This window comes from Poeciliopsis prolifica, unplaced genomic scaffold, assembly GCF_027474105.1.
Source record: "Poeciliopsis prolifica strain line A6 unplaced genomic scaffold, Auburn_PproV2 SCAFFOLD028, whole genome shotgun sequence".
Taxonomy (NCBI): domain Eukaryota; kingdom Metazoa; phylum Chordata; class Actinopteri; order Cyprinodontiformes; family Poeciliidae; genus Poeciliopsis; species Poeciliopsis prolifica.
This window is the reverse complement of record NW_026562403.1, coordinates 917,102-934,984: the sequence shown is the minus strand read 5'-3', so window position 1 is coordinate 934,984 and position 17,883 is coordinate 917,102. Positions and strand designations below refer to the sequence as shown.

At 39.1% G+C, this 17,883-nt stretch overlaps 2 protein-coding genes across 5 annotated transcripts; one reads left to right on the top strand and one right to left on the bottom strand.

Moving 5' to 3' along the window:
- Positions 1–1,324: 1,324 nt before the first annotated feature.
- ido1 (indoleamine 2,3-dioxygenase 1) lies at positions 1,325–4,732 on the bottom strand. Its single transcript, XM_055049323.1, has 10 exons — positions 4,410–4,732; positions 3,839–3,934; positions 3,639–3,758; positions 3,433–3,551; positions 3,296–3,310; positions 3,108–3,207; positions 2,840–2,957; positions 2,705–2,756; positions 1,890–2,038; positions 1,325–1,807 (listed from the first exon to the last, which is right to left on the bottom strand). The coding sequence occupies exons 1-10, from the start codon at positions 4,500–4,502 to the stop codon at positions 1,410–1,412; spliced, it is 1,260 nt and encodes a 419-aa protein (XP_054905298.1). The 5' UTR covers positions 4,503–4,732; the 3' UTR covers positions 1,325–1,409.
- Positions 4,733–6,277: 1,545 nt separating this feature from the next.
- LOC129371955 (rho-related BTB domain-containing protein 2-like) lies at positions 6,278–17,554 on the top strand. Of its 4 annotated transcripts, none has more exons than XM_055048872.1 (10): positions 6,278–6,355; positions 10,028–10,229; positions 10,338–10,441; positions 10,515–10,700; positions 11,639–12,579; positions 12,670–12,788; positions 14,557–14,707; positions 14,811–14,899; positions 15,309–15,414; positions 15,810–17,554. In XM_055048872.1, the coding sequence occupies exons 1-10, from the start codon at positions 6,333–6,335 to the stop codon at positions 16,010–16,012; spliced, it is 2,124 nt and encodes a 707-aa protein (XP_054904847.1). In that variant the 5' UTR covers positions 6,278–6,332; the 3' UTR covers positions 16,013–17,554. The 4 variants fall into 4 exon arrangements, with proteins under 4 accessions (XP_054904847.1, XP_054904846.1, XP_054904848.1 ...); XM_055048871.1 differs by lacking the exon at positions 6,278–6,355 and adding an exon at positions 8,018–8,548; XM_055048873.1 differs by lacking the exon at positions 6,278–6,355 and adding an exon at positions 8,018–8,751.
- Positions 17,555–17,883: the final 329 nt, after the last annotated feature.

Here is a 17,883-nt window from a genome sequence, read left to right as displayed (position 1 = left end):
TCTGCCACTCAACAGAAACATTGAAAACAACTAAAGTTTATTTTCTGCCAATACCATTCTACTGTATTCAGTGAGGTAGATTTCCTTTTGAGGCCCTGATGAAGATTTATTTTCCTTGTTGTTATTACACACAAATATTTCAGACTGTCAAAATAATTTTAATATGACACAAACATATAAGGTAAGCAAAGAAATAGAAAAAGTTGTATTTAAATGTTGATTTTAGTAGGAGAAAAATAAATGTCTGTCTGACCTATTCAATCACTATAATAGACCCCTTTTGACAATAAAGCAGAATAAAAGCACTCAAAAAGCAACACACCATCCCCCAATTTAAAGAAACTAAAAAACATACATGGTTTAAAGTGACATATGACTGTCTGGAAAGGGTTCCAGAACCATTTGTAAGGCTTTGGGATGCCAGTAAAACACAGCGGCCACAGCAATCCACAAATTGAGAAAACATGGAAGAGTGCTTAAACTTCTCCAGGAGTGTGCAGCTGACTAAAATTACATTACGAGAACATCTACAACTCATCCAGGAGGGCACAAAAGAACCAAAGACAACATCTGAACCACTGTAGGCTGAACTTGCCTCAGTTGAGGTCAATGTTCATGCTTCAACAACTCGAAATGACTCCGTGGAAGAGTTCCGAGGCTGCAACCACTTTGTCTAAAAAACATTATGATGAACAACATTTTCAGAAGCAGAGCAGAGAATGCTTGGCCAACAGTTCACGACCACGATCTCAATTGCACTACTTTTGCAGAAGGATTGTAATCCAAAAAAAACCCACTAAGTCCACTTTTATACAACTACAAAACTTTGGACACTTTGGAAAAAAAAACATTAAGGTTCTATTGAAAATACAACATTTTCTCCATGAGAGAGATTAGCAATGTTGGTTAAGATAATTAAGAGACTAAATATTACCAAAGCTCAAAATCTTTTCTTAAGGATTTTTCCACATCGACTTAATTTTAACAATGCTATCCAACAAACATAAATTCAGGAAGATTATGTGTGCGTGCTGGCTGCAATTGTCTTAGCTATTTTTAAGTACATTTAAGCTAAGTTCCACAACCCATCTTAATCCAAATAAATGACATTCTGTCATCTAATGGCTTAATGTTCTGTAGACAAATGGTCTGGTGCATTCCTCTGCCACTCCAGGGCAAAATAAAGATGGACTTAGTGGTTTAATTAAATAGCAAGCAACAGAGATGGATTGAGTAATTGGTTTCCCACATGCTTTATAGATTAGGAATAGTTAACAAGGTAAACAATGTTGGTTGTAGAAAATGCAACTGAGAAGACTCACTCTTATTTTGACAAAAGTGACAATTTTATTAACATATGAAACTGTGTTTCTACAGCAGAGTTGATTTTATTTATATCCTCATTGAAGTCAGTTCTCGTGAACAGTTTTTTTGCTTGTCTCATGCAAAAGGACGTCTTTTGTTTTGTCCCTCACAGTTTTCAGGAAGGTCATGATGCCAGACCCGCCGGTGCCCCTCTCCTCCAGTGATGTGGGGGCTCTGCTGACCATCTCCTCCTCTGAGTCGTGGCTGTTTGTGCGTAGTTGCCGAGCTCTGGCAGCAGGTACAGTGATAAAGCGGCTCACAACATTGATATGGTAGCTGCGCAAGTCCAACAATTTTGAAACACAGTCATCAAATGCCTTGCTAAGGTCCTCGTTGGCCTGCTGCTGGACAAAAGCCCTCAGGGATGGTTGCAAAGAGATGTCTTGGATCAGTTTCCGGTGGGCAGGTGGCATGTAGTCCCTCATGCGAGTTAGAAAGGCACCTGATAAAAAGACAAGAGCATCACAGTGCATTGTTATTTCTAAACTTGTGTTGTCATTTTATAATTTGTTGAGTTATCTTACGGCTTTTTTCTTCATGTTTGACTCCTAGTAGTTCATCAAAGCAGTGCAGCAGACTACTTTGTGCAGCGCTTCCTCCAGAAAACTCTATCGGTTCTGTCTGGACACCTTCGTAAACAAGTCCCTTTGGCATACATGGGTTGTCCTTCCACCTGAGGACGTACAGACGGATTTATCATTTGCAACACCATGCAAATGTGTTCATACTTGTTATAGCTTTCAACATTTTCTCAGGTTACAAACACAAATCTTGATTTATTTCAATAGAATTCAATGTGACCGACAAGCACAGCGTAGCAGATATGAATTGCTTTCCATATATTTTATAAGTAGCAATCAAAAAAGGGTGATGTGCACTCTAAGAAAATTAAACATACAAAGATACACTGTGGTTCTTTAAGATCAAAACTTATTTGTGTGTTAGAATGGCCCAGTCAAAGTCGGGACCTAAATTCAACTGAGTATGTGTGACCATCTAATCTGACTGAACTTGAGCTATTTTGTAAAATCACATGGGCAAAAATTTTAGTCTCCTGATATGTAAAGCACAAATATCTTGAGCTCTAATTGCAGTGAAAGATGTAGGCCTATCATTTTGTTTTTGCTTCAAAATTTTTAAACTAATATTTTCCAATGTACCACAGAAACCCCCCCCCAAAAAAAACTTTAATGTGTGTTTTTGGTATTTAACATAAGACAATGTGACAGACCTTGAGGGGTATTGACCTGCTTGTAAAATATCAAAAAACATGTCTTAAATCTCTAAGAAGTTGTCAGAGAGGTGCCATGCAAAGTAAAATTCAAACAGACTTCTGTACCCAGACAGGAAGATCCTCATAATGCCGTAAAAGACCGACGGGTCCACATGCACTGGGGGAAAATAACATTAATCAAGCTACTTGTGTGTGTGGACAACTTTCATCTTTTTCATTCATTGTACATGTAATTCTCACCATGCATTAGTTTAAGTGCATCATTCATGTCCTTTATGGACTGGCCAATGTTCTCAAGTGCTCTGGTCACAGCCTCCGTGTCACCGCACCTGACATCATTGATGACTGCAGGAATGCTCTGTAACACAATTGCACAACAGCTTTGTCTGAAACTTTATCGCTTCCAAATGATGCTCAAATTATTTTTCTCAGTCTCCAGTCAGTCGATCAGTTACAACATTATTTTTCACGTGTTATTGGAAGCAAGATATTTGTGATGCATCTTCACCCTTATTGCAGGGACTGCTGCAAGCTCCACCAGCAGAGTGACCAAAAAGAAACCTTTGACACTGTCACCACCTGGGAGTCTGACCAGCAACTCCAAGTTCCTGTTTTAAAAACAAAGAAACAAAGAAATGTGTAAATGGAAATATTACGGTGGCGAATCAGAGGAAAAATCAAAGGAGAAATACTCACTCCATGTCAAAAGGTCTTGCATGTGAGTTTGGAGGACAGGCATGAAAAAAACAAAAGCAGGCTTTTTTTTTAAAGAACGTTTTATTTATTTATGTGGAGTGTAATTAAAAATATCTGTGGGAAATTTCTTCCCCTACCCTTCTGGATCTTTCTTCCTCCAGTTAGCTAATACTCCATCTGCATGGGTGAGAATTGATGGAAGTCCTAAGCGCTGTGACACCTCCCAGTAAGGAACAGCAAGGTTTCTTGGCAGCATCTTTAAAGGAGATTATGGAAAAGAAAAACCTCACACACCAACCGACTGTGAAGTGAAATGAAACAGGAAAAAGCCAAACTGCATCACCTCCACTGTATTATTTTCACCTTCTTGCCACACATAGCCCATGGTTACCATGCTAAGGGCCAGGTGGGCAAGCCTTAATTCTCTGTGGTTTTGGAGAAACTTGGTGCTCAGCAGAGGCATCTGGAGAAGCAGAACAACTCTGAGCAATCTTACAACAATCAGCAGGGTACTCTGCTGGTTGGTTGATTGTCACCTTTTACCTTGTTGATATGGGAGCGCAGGTCATGACTGTGCACAAGCTCTGGCACACGCAGGGCAATATCCATCCATGGCTGGTAATAAGATGGAAGGTTTTCCTGCAAACAGGAAGTTTTATAATTAGGATAAATACAAAGAAATACCAATTAAAATGGTAAAAACACACTGATAAAATGCAAAAACTTTGACATATTTATCTTAAAGTTGCTGTTAAATGCTGATGTACTGCAAGCACAAAGTGAAGAACGTGAGAATATTGAACACACACGGTTTGCACCTTGGGAGAAATGTCCATTACAAAAAAAAACAAACACAATCCAGATCAACTCCAATGTCTCCATCTAAGTCAGTTTCACTTTATATTTGCTCCACATCACAGCTTTTAAACACATAAAAATATAAGCATCGCTTTTTTTGTTTATGTGCATAAAAATAAATCAGTAAGAATGGAAGTTTATATTTTAAAGTTCTTTCCTGAATAGGACTTGTAAGCAGCCGTCAAGCTCTGGCATTTCCTTGAGACAGTCTGTGTGATAATTAAAAAGCATGCAGAATAAAAGTTATCCCTCCTACCAGGGGGTCTGGAAGCACAAAACCCAGTTCTTCTGAAACATAGTAAGAGTCCAGCGAGAAAGGAGCTCCACGTTCTGTCTCAGCTGAAGCCATGGAGACGATAAGACAGGAATGAGCCTCTGACTGTCTGAATGGTGCAGGAGACTGGACTGGACTCTGACACAAGCGTGTGTCTTGTACGATTAACACAACAGCTTACACAACAGTTACCCCTGACATTTACTGTTGCACAATTTCAAGGAAAGCAAATCAATAGCTGTCTTTATTCTGTCAATCATTTAGTAATACTCTTATCAGCCATCCTGCTGCTCCTTAAACATCCAAAACCACGAAGTCAACCACAAGATCAATCATGAAAATGATAATGACAACAATGATGTGGCAGATTAAATGCTGCAGAATGTGATTACTTTAGAATTGAAAGCCACTCATTTGCAAAGGTGAGTTCATTAGATACCTGTTTAAAGAAAGAAGAGATACTTCTGTGCCATTTAAAGATTTTTTTAAGAAAAAAAAAAGATTGGCAAGAGCCCATCAAGAGCAGTTCTTATCAGCAGTCCTTCTTAAGCATAGGTGATAAACGATTAAGTATCAAACAGAACAAAATTCCAAGAACGATTCAGAGAGAATCGTATATCAAATGTGTTATATAAGACTTAAGCACAGGTCTGCATTTTCTCAACATTGGCATGAATATCAGAACAATGTTGGGCAGTTAACACATTTGCAACCCTCTTTTTACAGGGGGCAACATTTGTATAGCATAACATAGCTAAACGATCAGTACTGAGCTTCCAACTTTGAACTACTTGCTGATTTTTTCTAATCCAAACATGGTCGTAGTTACACACTCAGGTTCAATAATACACACACCTTCAATGGTACTTAAATAAACACTCTTTATTCAGAGAAACCACTGACGTTTTGAAGTCTGTTACAGTTGAGAATGGATATTTTTTATCAGTTTTTCTTATCATAACTCTGTTTTGTTTAAATCTATTGGTTTTCTGACATCAATATGGCTTTTACGTACAGTTTACAATTTTTAATTGTGATTGTCAAGGCCTTCTCAGAAGTGTATAGTTAATTTGTTTATCCGTTCAGAAAGTAGTTTCTAAGTGTCCGCACAACAGATGAGAGTGGAAACATATTTTAAAACAAAAGTATAAAAACACTGTGTTTATTAATAAAATTATAAATAACATTTTGTCACTAAACTTGTTAATTAAAACTTTTGTTTGATAAGAAAAGGTTTATTATAAAATCAAAGCAAAAATTAATGAACAACACACAAAAAAAGTATTAACAAAAAGTGTGCCTTTTTGTGATTAGCCTGTGGATTTATTTTGAACAAGGAGATTAATAGTTTATGAACCAACAGGTCAACATTGCTGATAGGCTGCCTTAAAGAAGAAATGTTGAGTAGCAGCCCCACCTAGTGGGCTAAATTGGCCACCGCAGGACTTTTAGCACTGATTATTCATATAAAAAACTAATCAGAATAATAATAAAAGAAAAGTTAACCATTAGTACTGTTTTGTGCTCCAGGATTTTTTTGAACTGGCTGAAATAATTTCACAACATATAAAAATGTTAAAATGTTGTATTAAAATATTAATCTGTTCAGGGTTTATCAACCGATCCTTGTTGAAATCAGCTTAACGTTGAAGCATTTCTTAACTCAAAATAAATCCGCTCTCACAGGAACATGTTGCAATTGCCCAGGTATAAAGGTCAACTGTAAAATGTTGTTCTTGGTGCTGGAACAAGATTAGGATGTATAAACACCAGACTTCAGTCAGTCATTGCAATCTGAACGGAGCACAAACAGATGCTGAAGAAAATATCCTTTGCTTTCAAAACTCTGGTTTGCTATCTTTGCTGAGAAAGATCCACTGGTTAGGCTTTTCAACTCTTTCTACAATGGCAGGCAGTATCTGCGAGTGGTGAGTTAGTTTTCAATTTATGTTTATGTTGTTGTTGGGGGTTTTTTTCCAACACATTCATAGTCTTGGATTCTGAAAATGAAAGCAAAGTTACATTAAGTAAAGTGCAGATCTAGCTTTAGGAATTCAGTAAAAGTCAATTTTACATCTGCTATTTAAGGTTTGGTTTACATAACTTTCAGGTAGTAAAAATTATTTTTACATAATTTAGTAAAATACTGTGACTTCAACATCTCTTTTTATGCTTATTATGACAGTTCTTATCAAGCATAATAAGTAGAAAACTGTCTTTTCTAAAACTGTGTGAGACTTAGACATGTGTGATGTGCTTAAAAGGTCAAAATGATTGAATTTACAACTTTAGTCTAGCTTAGGGTTAACAGTGTATGAAAAGATGAATTTGATGGTATGACGTTATCATTAGGACTGAAGAGGATTGTAATTGGATGTAAATCTGACTATATATCTGAAATGACTTATGGTAAATTTGAAGTGATGAGTATTCTTGTGTAATTCTTGTATTTACTTTTTTCAAATGTAATGTAATGGACATGTTGAAAACGAAAGGGAGATATGTGGAGAAATATGTTTAAAAGAAAAGAGGGAGATAAGAGAGTAGAGAAAGAAGGATGAAAAGAATATGAGACGATGCCCTAGAAATCTGCTTCTACACCTGCAGAAAGAGACATAATGAAACCAAGAAACCACTAACTATATATGTGTGTCAATAACAACTACAACTGATTGAACTGAAGCCTGCTTCTCACTAGAAGAAGTGTTGTTTTTGGGTTAGGGGTGTGAATTGAGTTTACGTATGGTTTCATGTCAGATACGTATTGCTAATAGCAGCAGCCCTGGGTAAGGGTCAGAGTCAGGCTGTAGAAAGGAATGCAAGTCGATATAAAGTCCTCAAGATAGAGAAACAAAATCTTTGTGTGTTAGTGGGCTTGTATATCTAAGTTTTCTTGATCATAAAAGCTCAAAATCTTGCATGCAGGAGTTTCGCCAGTCACTTGACTGGAGGAGGGGAAGCATTTGTGGAATGGAGACGGAGAGACCTAAAGCCAAATGTACACTCATTTTGCGTTTAAAGATAGCTCAGAAAAAAAATCTTACAGCGCGTTACCAATGAATAAAATAGTTGTGACAGCTGGAAAATGTGGGGTGGACAGAGGGCGCAGATATGGGAAGCGTGGGGAAACGAGACTGTTGTAATCTGTAACGGTTCCCGCCAGTGGGTCTGAATAGATCCAAAATAAAAAGTAACATTATTTAGTTTGTAAATTAAATGTTTAGTTTGGGAAATAAATATTTACCTTCCTAACTAAATACTCAATTTCCAAGCTAAATATTTAGCTTCTTAGCTAAATAATAGTTTGTGAATTAACTGTTTAGTTTGGAACTGTGACAAATGTGAAATTATTACTTTGAAAAATGAACACTCAAATAAACCAGAATATAGCTCTTTTTCTTTTTTTTTCTTGTGGTGTAGCTTTTCAAATGGAACCCCAACAAGAAAAAATATTTTCAGAAAATTGACCATTTTTTTCTGACGCTCCTCTTCTAATGCAGCCCTGGGCAAACATATGCAAGATACGCCTCTGCTGGTATCTTGCATGCATCTTTGGACATGCATGAACATTTTTTTTGTTGTTTGTTTTCTTTGCTAAAGACAAGCCTTGCAAGTGTTTTGCTCTCTTACACTATTGTATTCAGTTCCGTGTGTAAACACCATTCAGTGCACCGACTCTATCGGGGCTGCTTCAGGACAGAAGAATGAGATTTGTGCGACTTTAAAGTGGATCAGTGTTTTATAATGATCCCCCCTTTTTTTTTTTTTTTTTTTTTTTTGCCTCCCTCTGTGCGCCTGCCTATTATTAGCTACCGAGGCCTTACAGTAAGTGCAAGTTGATCTCCATGACGGTCAGAGCTGCAGCTCTGCAAGCAGCGGCAGGTTTCGGAGCAGCGGGTCGGGCTCCCGGCGCCGCAGCCGCCTTTATGCGCGCCGACGCGGAGGGGCTTTTCGCCTGAACGTCAGCGCTCGGTCGGCTATTTCCCAAGCCTCGGTCGGATCCCCTTGCCCCGAAGATGAAGCTGCATACGAGCAGCCGTCAGGTGCGAGCCGCATCCGATGGAGCCCGGCTTTCCGACTCGCCCGTCGACCAACCTAAAGCAGCACTTCCTTGCGTTGCGGTAAGAAAGGGCTTCACGCGGCATTTAGCGCGGGCAGCGGAGTCGGACTGCGTTTAATCCGTTGTCATTGGTTCTGCGCTGGAGTCGCACGGAGCCGGATAAACAGGCTCAGGAGTCAGTGACGGGGCGTTACATAACGTGTAATGCAGCAAAGCCTCATGACTAGTTTGTCTCGGTGGTGGAGGGACAGCTCGCTCCTCATGGTAGGAAATCAACTGTTTCATTCTCCTTCTAATGTCTGGCGGCGGAGGATGCAGACCCGCCTGCTCATTTTCTGCTGGAAGACTCTTTGCATTGTGAATTATCTGTAATGTCCGACCTTGTAAAAAAAAAAAAAAAAGATTAATTAATCTGAGGGTTGCGCAGTGTAGTTATGTTTGCTGTTACAGGGAGGGCATGTTAGTAGAGCAATGTTTTAGGCGGTGGATCTTCACAGAGGCCCAGCTTAAGGTCAAACTGTTAGGTGTCTGTGTGTTAGTAGATATGAGTCAAGCAGGGCTGCAGCTTGTGTTGTCCATAGGGAGCCTGTTTTATGAATGAAAACGAGCTGGTGGCTTAAACAGAAAGAAACAGCCTTCCTTTTAATAGTGGAAGTGGGGCACTGCGTGCATAAGAAATCTTCAGTCTTTGCTAAAATAAATAAATACCAAGACTTAGTCTTTGGAATGACCAGGAGTCTGCCCAAAGCCCTGAGATGCTCGAAGAAGAGGATTACTCCTGATCCAGAGTCGAGGCAGCTGAGGTAGTATGACGGCAGACTCACTTCATTCAGAAAATGGCAGTGTGATATTTTAATTATTGATTACCTTTGACTGCTAATTCTCACAGTTTGCTAAAATTATTCTGAGATTAAACATTTAAACCAAGGAACCCCTATGCTGTTGGGGGCCGGGGTCCTGCAGATCTTGATAGTTTCGTCGTATCTGAAATAGATAAATGAGCCATTAACAGGCCCCAGTGAGTCGGAAGACTGGCTGAGAAAGTAATGTGTCCATTTGACTCAGATGCATTAGAGCAAGGATGCATTGAAAGCAGCTGACACTTCTTTGTGAAATTCTAGATCTAGTGAAGTTGGACAGAGGATATTTCTTATAAAGTTGGACATTTTGCTATGGCAGAACTGACATTAAAATGGCATCGCTTTATCCTCGATGGACTAACATTTTCAATATTTTTCAATAGTCATGGACTATGAGTTTTCTGTAGCTAAGAGATAGATTGTTTATGCTTTCCAGCTAAGGTTTGGCTGTGTGTTGCTTTTAAAGACTGGGATAAATAAAGTGTCCCCTCTGTTTGTCTGCTGGTCACTTTAAGAATCAGTGACGGAAAACTTGTGAATGAGCACAGGGAAGTCACGAGACCGTTCATTGATAGCTCTGCAGGCTGACTGAGCAGTGCAGATGAGAAACAGAGTGGGATGCCATAGTAGACTTCTGGATCTGAAAGCAGTGTTTTGTTCCGGTTTTGTAATTTCTTCAGGTCCCAGTTGACAGACACTGATATGGACTATGAGAGGCCAAACGTTGAAACTATCAAGTGTGTGGTGGTGGGAGACAATGCAGTTGGAAAGACCCGCCTTATCTGCGCCCGGGCCTGCAATGCCACACTCACTCAGTACCAGCTACTTGCTACGCACGTGCCCACAGTTTGGGCAATCGATCAATACAGAGTATGTCAAGAGGTGAGTAGGAATGGTAAACATTGTTACAAAATAGCACGTCTTAAATGCCTGAAGTGGTTCATGTGGTTTGCAAAAATGTATGAATATTCATGTTTTGTTGCTGCTCAGGTGTTAGAGCGCTCCAGAGACGTAGTGGATGATGTGAGTGTGTCCCTCCGACTGTGGGATACTTTTGGAGATCATCATAAGGACCGGCGTTTTGCGTACGGCAGGTGAGGAGCTGCTAAAGGCGATGTTGGTGGGACTCATTCATTGCAACTAACCATGTACTTGTGCCATCTTCAGGTCCGATGTTGTGGTTCTGTGTTTCTCCATTGCGAACCCCAACTCTCTGTACCACGTAAAGACCATGTGGTACCCCGAGATCAAGCACTTCTGTCCCCGCGCTCCTGTCATCTTGGTCGGGTGCCAGCTGGACCTGCGCTATGCAGATCTGGAGGCAGTCAACAGGGCACGGAGGCCTTTGGCCAGGTACTGAGACTTAATTTTACGTTTCTTTTAATGCAAACTTTTCCTGTCAAAGAGACACAAATGTAACCAGATATGTGCATACACTGCATGAAAAAGTCCCTTCACTGACATAAAATAAGATTAGACTTTCAGAGAGAATTTTTAGAGTAGTTTTATTACTTTCTTCAAATGCAAAGGCAGTGAGACTACAATGCTTTGAAAAACCCCAGATGAATTATGAAAAGCATTTTTTGTTTGATTTAGTTCAATAGTTGCACACCCAACTCCCAAGGAAGCTTGAAAACCTGAAAACGTCATCCCAGCTTTGAAATATGGCGGAGCTGGTGTCATGTTGTGTTGGTGTTTTACTGCAAGAGGGGCTGACTCAACAGAATAGATGGCATCATGAGAAAAAAAAAGATCATTATATTAATATTGAGAAAACATCAGTCAGTAAGCTAAACCAGGCACAACAGACTCTAAGAAGTAGACTGTGATCTGTTATGTCGGCGGTAAATTAATTATAAATTGATATAAGGACATCAAAATCCAAGTTCTGGAGTATCCATCACAAAGTCCAAAAATGTAATCTCATCAAAAATGTGTAGGCAAAGCCTTAAGCGTGTGTGTGAGCAAAGAAGCCCATAAATCTGTTTCAGGTTCACCAGTCATATCAGGAGGAATGATCCAAAATGATGGCAAACTATTGTTGGGAGCTTGTGGAAAAACGCTCAAAATGTGTAAATTGCAATTGCTGCTTCTGAATTTAAATAGCAAAGTAATAAAAAAGAAACTGTCTTTTTATTCTGTCAATTAAACAAAACAGAAATGATCCATTTAATGTTTATTTACCTCAAACAGGAAACACTTAATCTAGTTTAATGTCAGTCAGTTTTTAAGTAAATAAATCAGATTTTGGTTTCCCTCCTCTCCATTGGTCTATATTTTCTCATTTTCAGACCTATAAAATCCAATGAGATTCTTCCACCAGAGAGAGGAAGGGAGGTAGCCAAAGAGCTGGGCGTCCCGTATTATGAAACCAGTGTTGTTGCTCAGTTTGGTGTCAAGGACGTCTTTGACAACGCCATCCGAGCTGCTCTCATCTCTCGCCGCCATCTGCAGTTTTGGAAATCTCACCTCAGAAATGTCCAGCGGCCTCTGCTCCAAGCGCCCTTCCTCCCCCCAAAGCCTCCCCCGCCTATCATCACTGTGCCACCTCCGCCCTCCACCACAGAAGAGCACCCGGCCGGTCTTCTGGAGGACCCACACTGTGCTGATGTTATCCTGGTCCTGCAGGAGCGACAGAAAATCTTTGCACACAAGATATACTTGGCAACATCCTCCTCAAAGTTTTATGACCTGTTTAGTATGGACACGCAAAATGAGGAGACTGAACGGCCCCCGCGCGGCCCTCTCTCCGGCAGAGAGCTGCTGATGCGTGCTGCTAGCTTTGATGTTTGTGAGAGCAGCGACGATGGAGACAGGGCCAACCTGCGGGCGTGCACGAGTGACGGGACTTTGAAGGACTCTGAGGGCGCCCGACGCGGCAGGCTGCTCTCCTCATGGAGTCGAGCCTTCGTCAGCATTCAGGAAGAGCTGGTGGACGACCCTGTGACGTACACCCCCAGATTCATGACCGTAGTACACATGGACCTGTCGATCCAGCTCGGGCCTTTTCGAGCAGTGCTTCGCTACCTGTACACCGGTCAGCTGGATGAGAACGAGAAAGAACTCATGCAGATTGCACACATTGCTGAGCTGCTGGAGGTCTTTGATCTGCGGATGATGGTGGCAAACATACTTAACAACGAAGCCTTCATGAACCAGGAAATCACCAAAGCCTTCCATGTACGCCGCACAAACAGAGTAAAAGAGTGCTTGGCTAAAGGCACCTTTTCTGGTGAGAAAACTTTTATTATATTTGCATCCTCACTGCCTTTGACAAAGTTATGTCTAAGGTCTTACCAGTGTTTCACTATTGATGCTGCAGACGTGGTATTCAAGCTCGATGATGGGGCGATCATGGCCCACAAACCTTTGCTCATCTCTAGTTGTGACTGGATGGCAGCTATGTTTGGTGGACCTTTCGTTGAGAGCTGCACCAAGGAGGTGAGCCAAGTACAGACTGCAGATCAGATATTCTTTAAAGCTAGTAAGACACTTTTCTGTTAAGACAAAATGAAATTGTTGTTTTTACTTTTCTAAGAGGCTGAACAAATTCATCTGCTCTTGTGGAGTCCAGAAAAATGTAAGATAAGTCAGGAAAACTTGCTAAACTTGCTTTTCATAGGTCCTTTCCAGTCTTCCTAATGAAATGTGTTTTGTAAAGTACACAAAACACATTTCAGAATTTTAATTGGAAGTGAAGTTTTAAATTGTGTCATTTTCCTTTGACTTATTACACACAATTTAGTATTGGTCTATCTCATGAAGTCCCGCTAAAATATAGTACATTAAGTTTTTAACGTCTTTAAACTTTTTGTAAGATGGCAAAAAGTTCAAAGGATATTGATACTTTTGCAAAGCACGGTAGGGTGACGTTAGCAGAACTCCAATGGGAATGTGAGGGATAATTCAATTAGGGGACTCTAACTCTGGTTTAATGCGATTAAACTGGCTTTGTGATCCAAACACAATGTCAATCTGTGAGGGAGATATGGTGTGTGTTTTCACTCCAAAGTGATTTACTAAAAGAAGAAGAAACACATTTCAAACCAAGATTATATTTCTTAAGTCTATTTTTAGACGCGCTGATCTATAATCTGCTTTAAGACAGTTTAAGAGATGGGATACTTCTCCTTTTCGCTTGTATCACTGCTGCTGCAGGTAAATACATTACATAGTTAAAGCCAAACTTGTTCATACTTGTGGAAAATTTAGATTTACGTAGATTTTTATTTGAGTTTTTACACAGAAGTTTGTTTCTGATGGAAAACCAGACATCAGAAACAAATGATAATAAATAATTTACTTATGATTTATAAACACATATTTTATGATAATAAAATTATCATTAATTTCTTCTCAAATGATAATGAACAGAAGTAAAAAAGAGTATCTGTTTTGAGAATACAATAATAATGGTGTGCCAAAAATTATAGAAAGCCTTCTAATAAACCAGTGTAAAAATCTTTATTGGCATTTTTGTAGTCAACCTGTTTTTATAATTACTGGCCTGTTCTCTGTAAGTATCTTCTGCTATTTTGATTGTTTATTTACAATGATGCGCCCCAACATTTTGGGGTTGACAGGTTTCCTCACCATCACCCTAATCTTTTTCTCCCTGTAAAGATTCTCTAGCAGACCCATTAAATACATTAAGTTTTTAATGGTAATATTTTTTGTTAATAAAAATATGACGCTACATTTAAATCTGCAAATGATATGGAAAATGTTTGGTCAATCTATAACATAATTTTTTTTTTTCCTTTTTACAATTTAATTACTAAAATGGAATTCAGTCTTTTCAGATATTTTCTAGAGATCCTGTTATCCTTATGCATATAAATGTTTATTTCTGGGGCTAAACTAAAAAAAGCTTTGCATATTGCATTGTGTTATTTTCATTTTTCTGTATTGTTGTATCATCTGTAGCCATTTTCTATGTGAAAATGGCTAAAATGACTTAATTTTTTTAATCATTACTCCTTATTCAAATCCATAAGTCTGCATAAAGAGAGAAAATGCCTATTAATTAACCAAGGTTTTAGACTGTTTAATAGAATAATGCCTGTTTTGTTGTGGAGCTCTTACATTCTGTCTATAGATATTTTAGGAAAAATAAATCCTCTCATAGCAGATGAGCTTCTGGAATTTACAAATCAGAAGAAAAGCTGAGCTTGTAAGTAATTCCTCGCCCCGTCTTTCTGTTTGTAAGGTGTTGCTTCCCAACACGACCCGGAGCTGCATGCGAGCTGTGCTGGAGTATCTCTACATGGGTCGATTCTGCTCTCGGCCGGACTTGGATGCAATGGAGCTCATTGTTCTTGCTAACCGTCTTTGCCTCCCCCACCTGGTCGCTCTCACAGGTATTGCATTTGCTGTTACTTACTTCCCTGCACTGGATCGTATCAAAAATAAAGGTGCATGCTTTTGAATTGGTCTCTGACTCTAAAGTGTGTTTCTTTTCAGAACTCTACACAGTAACAGTTTTGACAGAGTCTGCGATGATGGGGACGGATATTGATGGCGATGTGCTGATATACTTGGATATGGCCCAGGTGCGTTCACCTGTCAATGATGTCAATTGAGTTTTGATTGTGTTTTCTCTTGCAAATTGGACTTTTATAAATTATCCAAATCATCTGCACAAACTGCTGGTGAGGAGAAAGTGATCTTGACACCACAAGGTGATGAAAAAGAAAGCCCAATCTGCACTCATATATTCATATTACCTCAGTTTCTTGCAAAAATGAATACAAAATTGAATTAACTACTGAAAGTCTTTCAAGAAGCATTTCATCTATTGATTGAAGAAGCATATCTACCATATGCAAAAATGTGTTACAACATTCAAGTATGTTTTCAAAGTTGAGGATATTTTTCCTAATCAGAGATTAAAAATCTCATTTTTTAGCTTGAACAACTGATGCTATACTAAAATAACTATGTGACTTTGAATGTTGACAGTTCCACGGAGCCCAGCAGCTGACTGGATGGTGTTTGCACCACATCTGTACCAACTACAACAGTGTCTGCCGCAAGTTTCCACGTGAAATGAAGGCAAAGTCCACAGGTAACACATTTAGACTGTGCTATGATTCTGCTATTGTCTTTGTTTTTCTCATCCTTAAATTGGATTCTGGCACAAACGACTAAAGAATAAAGCTGCTGACATTAGTATCTTATTTGGTGATGCAAAGCAGTGTTGGTGGCGACATGAAATTATGAATCTGGGAAAATACAGTCTTGAACTCAGCAATACATCTATTGGATATTTTGTGGCAGATTTTTCCTCAAAATCTGTAAAGACTTTTTTTTAAACTCTAACCTGAAGATACAATTTTTAGCTAAAGTCATTCATTAACACTAAATATGTTTCTACTTTTAGGGTAACTTGAAACTATCTTCTTAAAAAAAATCTCTTTACTGAAAAATATAAATTATTAATAAAAATGTATTCCGTCGCAGAGAACCAAGACTACTTTGAGAAGCATCGCTGGCCACCAGTTTGGTACTTGAAGGAAGACGACCACTACCAAAGAGCACGCAAAGAGCGTGAAAAAGAGGACTACCTGTACCAGAGACGTCAATGTAAACGCAAGTGGCTCTTCTGGAACCTTCCTTCCTCCCCAAATTCAAACTCACCCTCTGGATCATCTGCCATTATTTGACCAGGTGGTGAGGGCGGGGTCCAGTCTGGAGTCCATCTCTATGTTTGCAAATTGTAAAGAACACAATAGAAGATAAGCACTGTTAGCTTGGTATACTCCAAACATTCAGGCAGACCATTTATCCCTCTGCCTCCGTGGGCAAACACTTCAGGTTTGCAAAGTCAGCTCAGAGTTGTGAATAAATTTAAAAGTATTATTTCTTACAATAGCAGCTCTAAAAATTCAAATCTAAACTCAAACCTCAGTAGTAAAAAACTGTCTCAACTTATGGCACAGTGGAACAAGTGCAAAGATCAGACCTTGTGGATTGCTAAATATTCCCATATTAGAATTTTAAGTTGAATAAATTACAAATTTGCCTGAACAGAACTTTCAATCTGTGGCTATAAATATCAATAACCTGAGCTGACAACTAAGTGCTGCTTACCAGCTGTGACAACCAGCAATTCAACAGTAACTCAAGCCTCAGAGATGTAACACTTTTCCCTTAAGTGTTTGTACAATCTGCCAGACTGCATGTTGATTATGATTTCAAACTGGAGATGACAAAAGAACAGCTTGTCTGGAAAGAGCAAACTACAGTAATTCATTAGAAAGTTTCTATGACGATCATGTCTGCAAAAAAAACACAAACACTTCTATTCCTGTTATTTTTGTATGTTTATTCAACTTTGCAGAATTTGTACAATGAGCTTGCACAGCTTAACCTGGTATCTCTTGACACATGTACCTCCTACATATCGTGATCTTTTGGTCTGTGGCTTTTTGCTACAAAAGGGCTTAAGTTCACAGGAATGGATACAGTGTCATCTGACAAAAGGATTCCTGGTTCGAGTTGCTTCGTTCTTTCAATTGCCCCTGAATGCAGCTGTCACCACTACTATTCTAAATGGATTTGCTCAATGTGGATTAATAGCACACATGTTTAACTACATGTGTCCATAAAATAGCTCTGTCATTCTTACTGCTGTCATCCTAAAAACGCAACAGATAATGTGTTAATCTTCAGAGCTGAAGTGATTGTATTGTTACTGTATTTGTCTGTGGTGGTAACTTGTTTTTAAGAGATTTGCCCCTCTGAATGTGATTGGTCATTTGGAATCTGTACATGGCAGAGTCTGTGGGTGTCAGTCGTCATGTTAGGGTATGGGTAAGGAGTCGACTTACTACTGGATGATCTAATCCCTACTCTTCAACATCACCACAAGCACTTTCTGAACTCCAGAGAGAAATGTATGAAGTTCCAGAGGCAGCAAACTGCTGAGCAGCATCAGACTGTATTGTGCTATGTAAAGGCAGGCTGCAGAGGAAACAAACTGCAGCGACATTTAAGGTTGCTTAATTCTGTTTGTGACCATCCAATCATCTTTCTGGATTTGTTTTGCACACCTTGCTGTATGTCATGTTCAAGATTGTCATCTACTGTTGCTCTTGATTGTATGATGGGCTGCAGAATGTTTCAGATTTGCAGGCACGGTGCTCAGAGAGGACGGGTAGTATCGGTAGTATTGTAAATTGTATTAAATATCAGATAAACTCTAATGTACTGCTATTACCTAATATTGTGCACTGCTGGCAGTGAGCAAAATGTTACTGTGTTACTCAGTAAAACTGAAAATAGACTTATCAAAATTGTTTTTAGTTACTGTGCAGCTACTTACTGATGTTTGAAATAACTGAATACTTAATTGTGCTGACTTCCAGCTACATCTGTTACATACTTTACTGTACATGCAAATTATAGGCAGGTCAATTTAACAATGGATTATACTGTATGTAAAATAGAGTTTCAAAGTAAAGTAGATATTCACATATATGAATTATATCATAAAAATGTACATTGCATCCTTAAATTATGCTCTAGTCATACG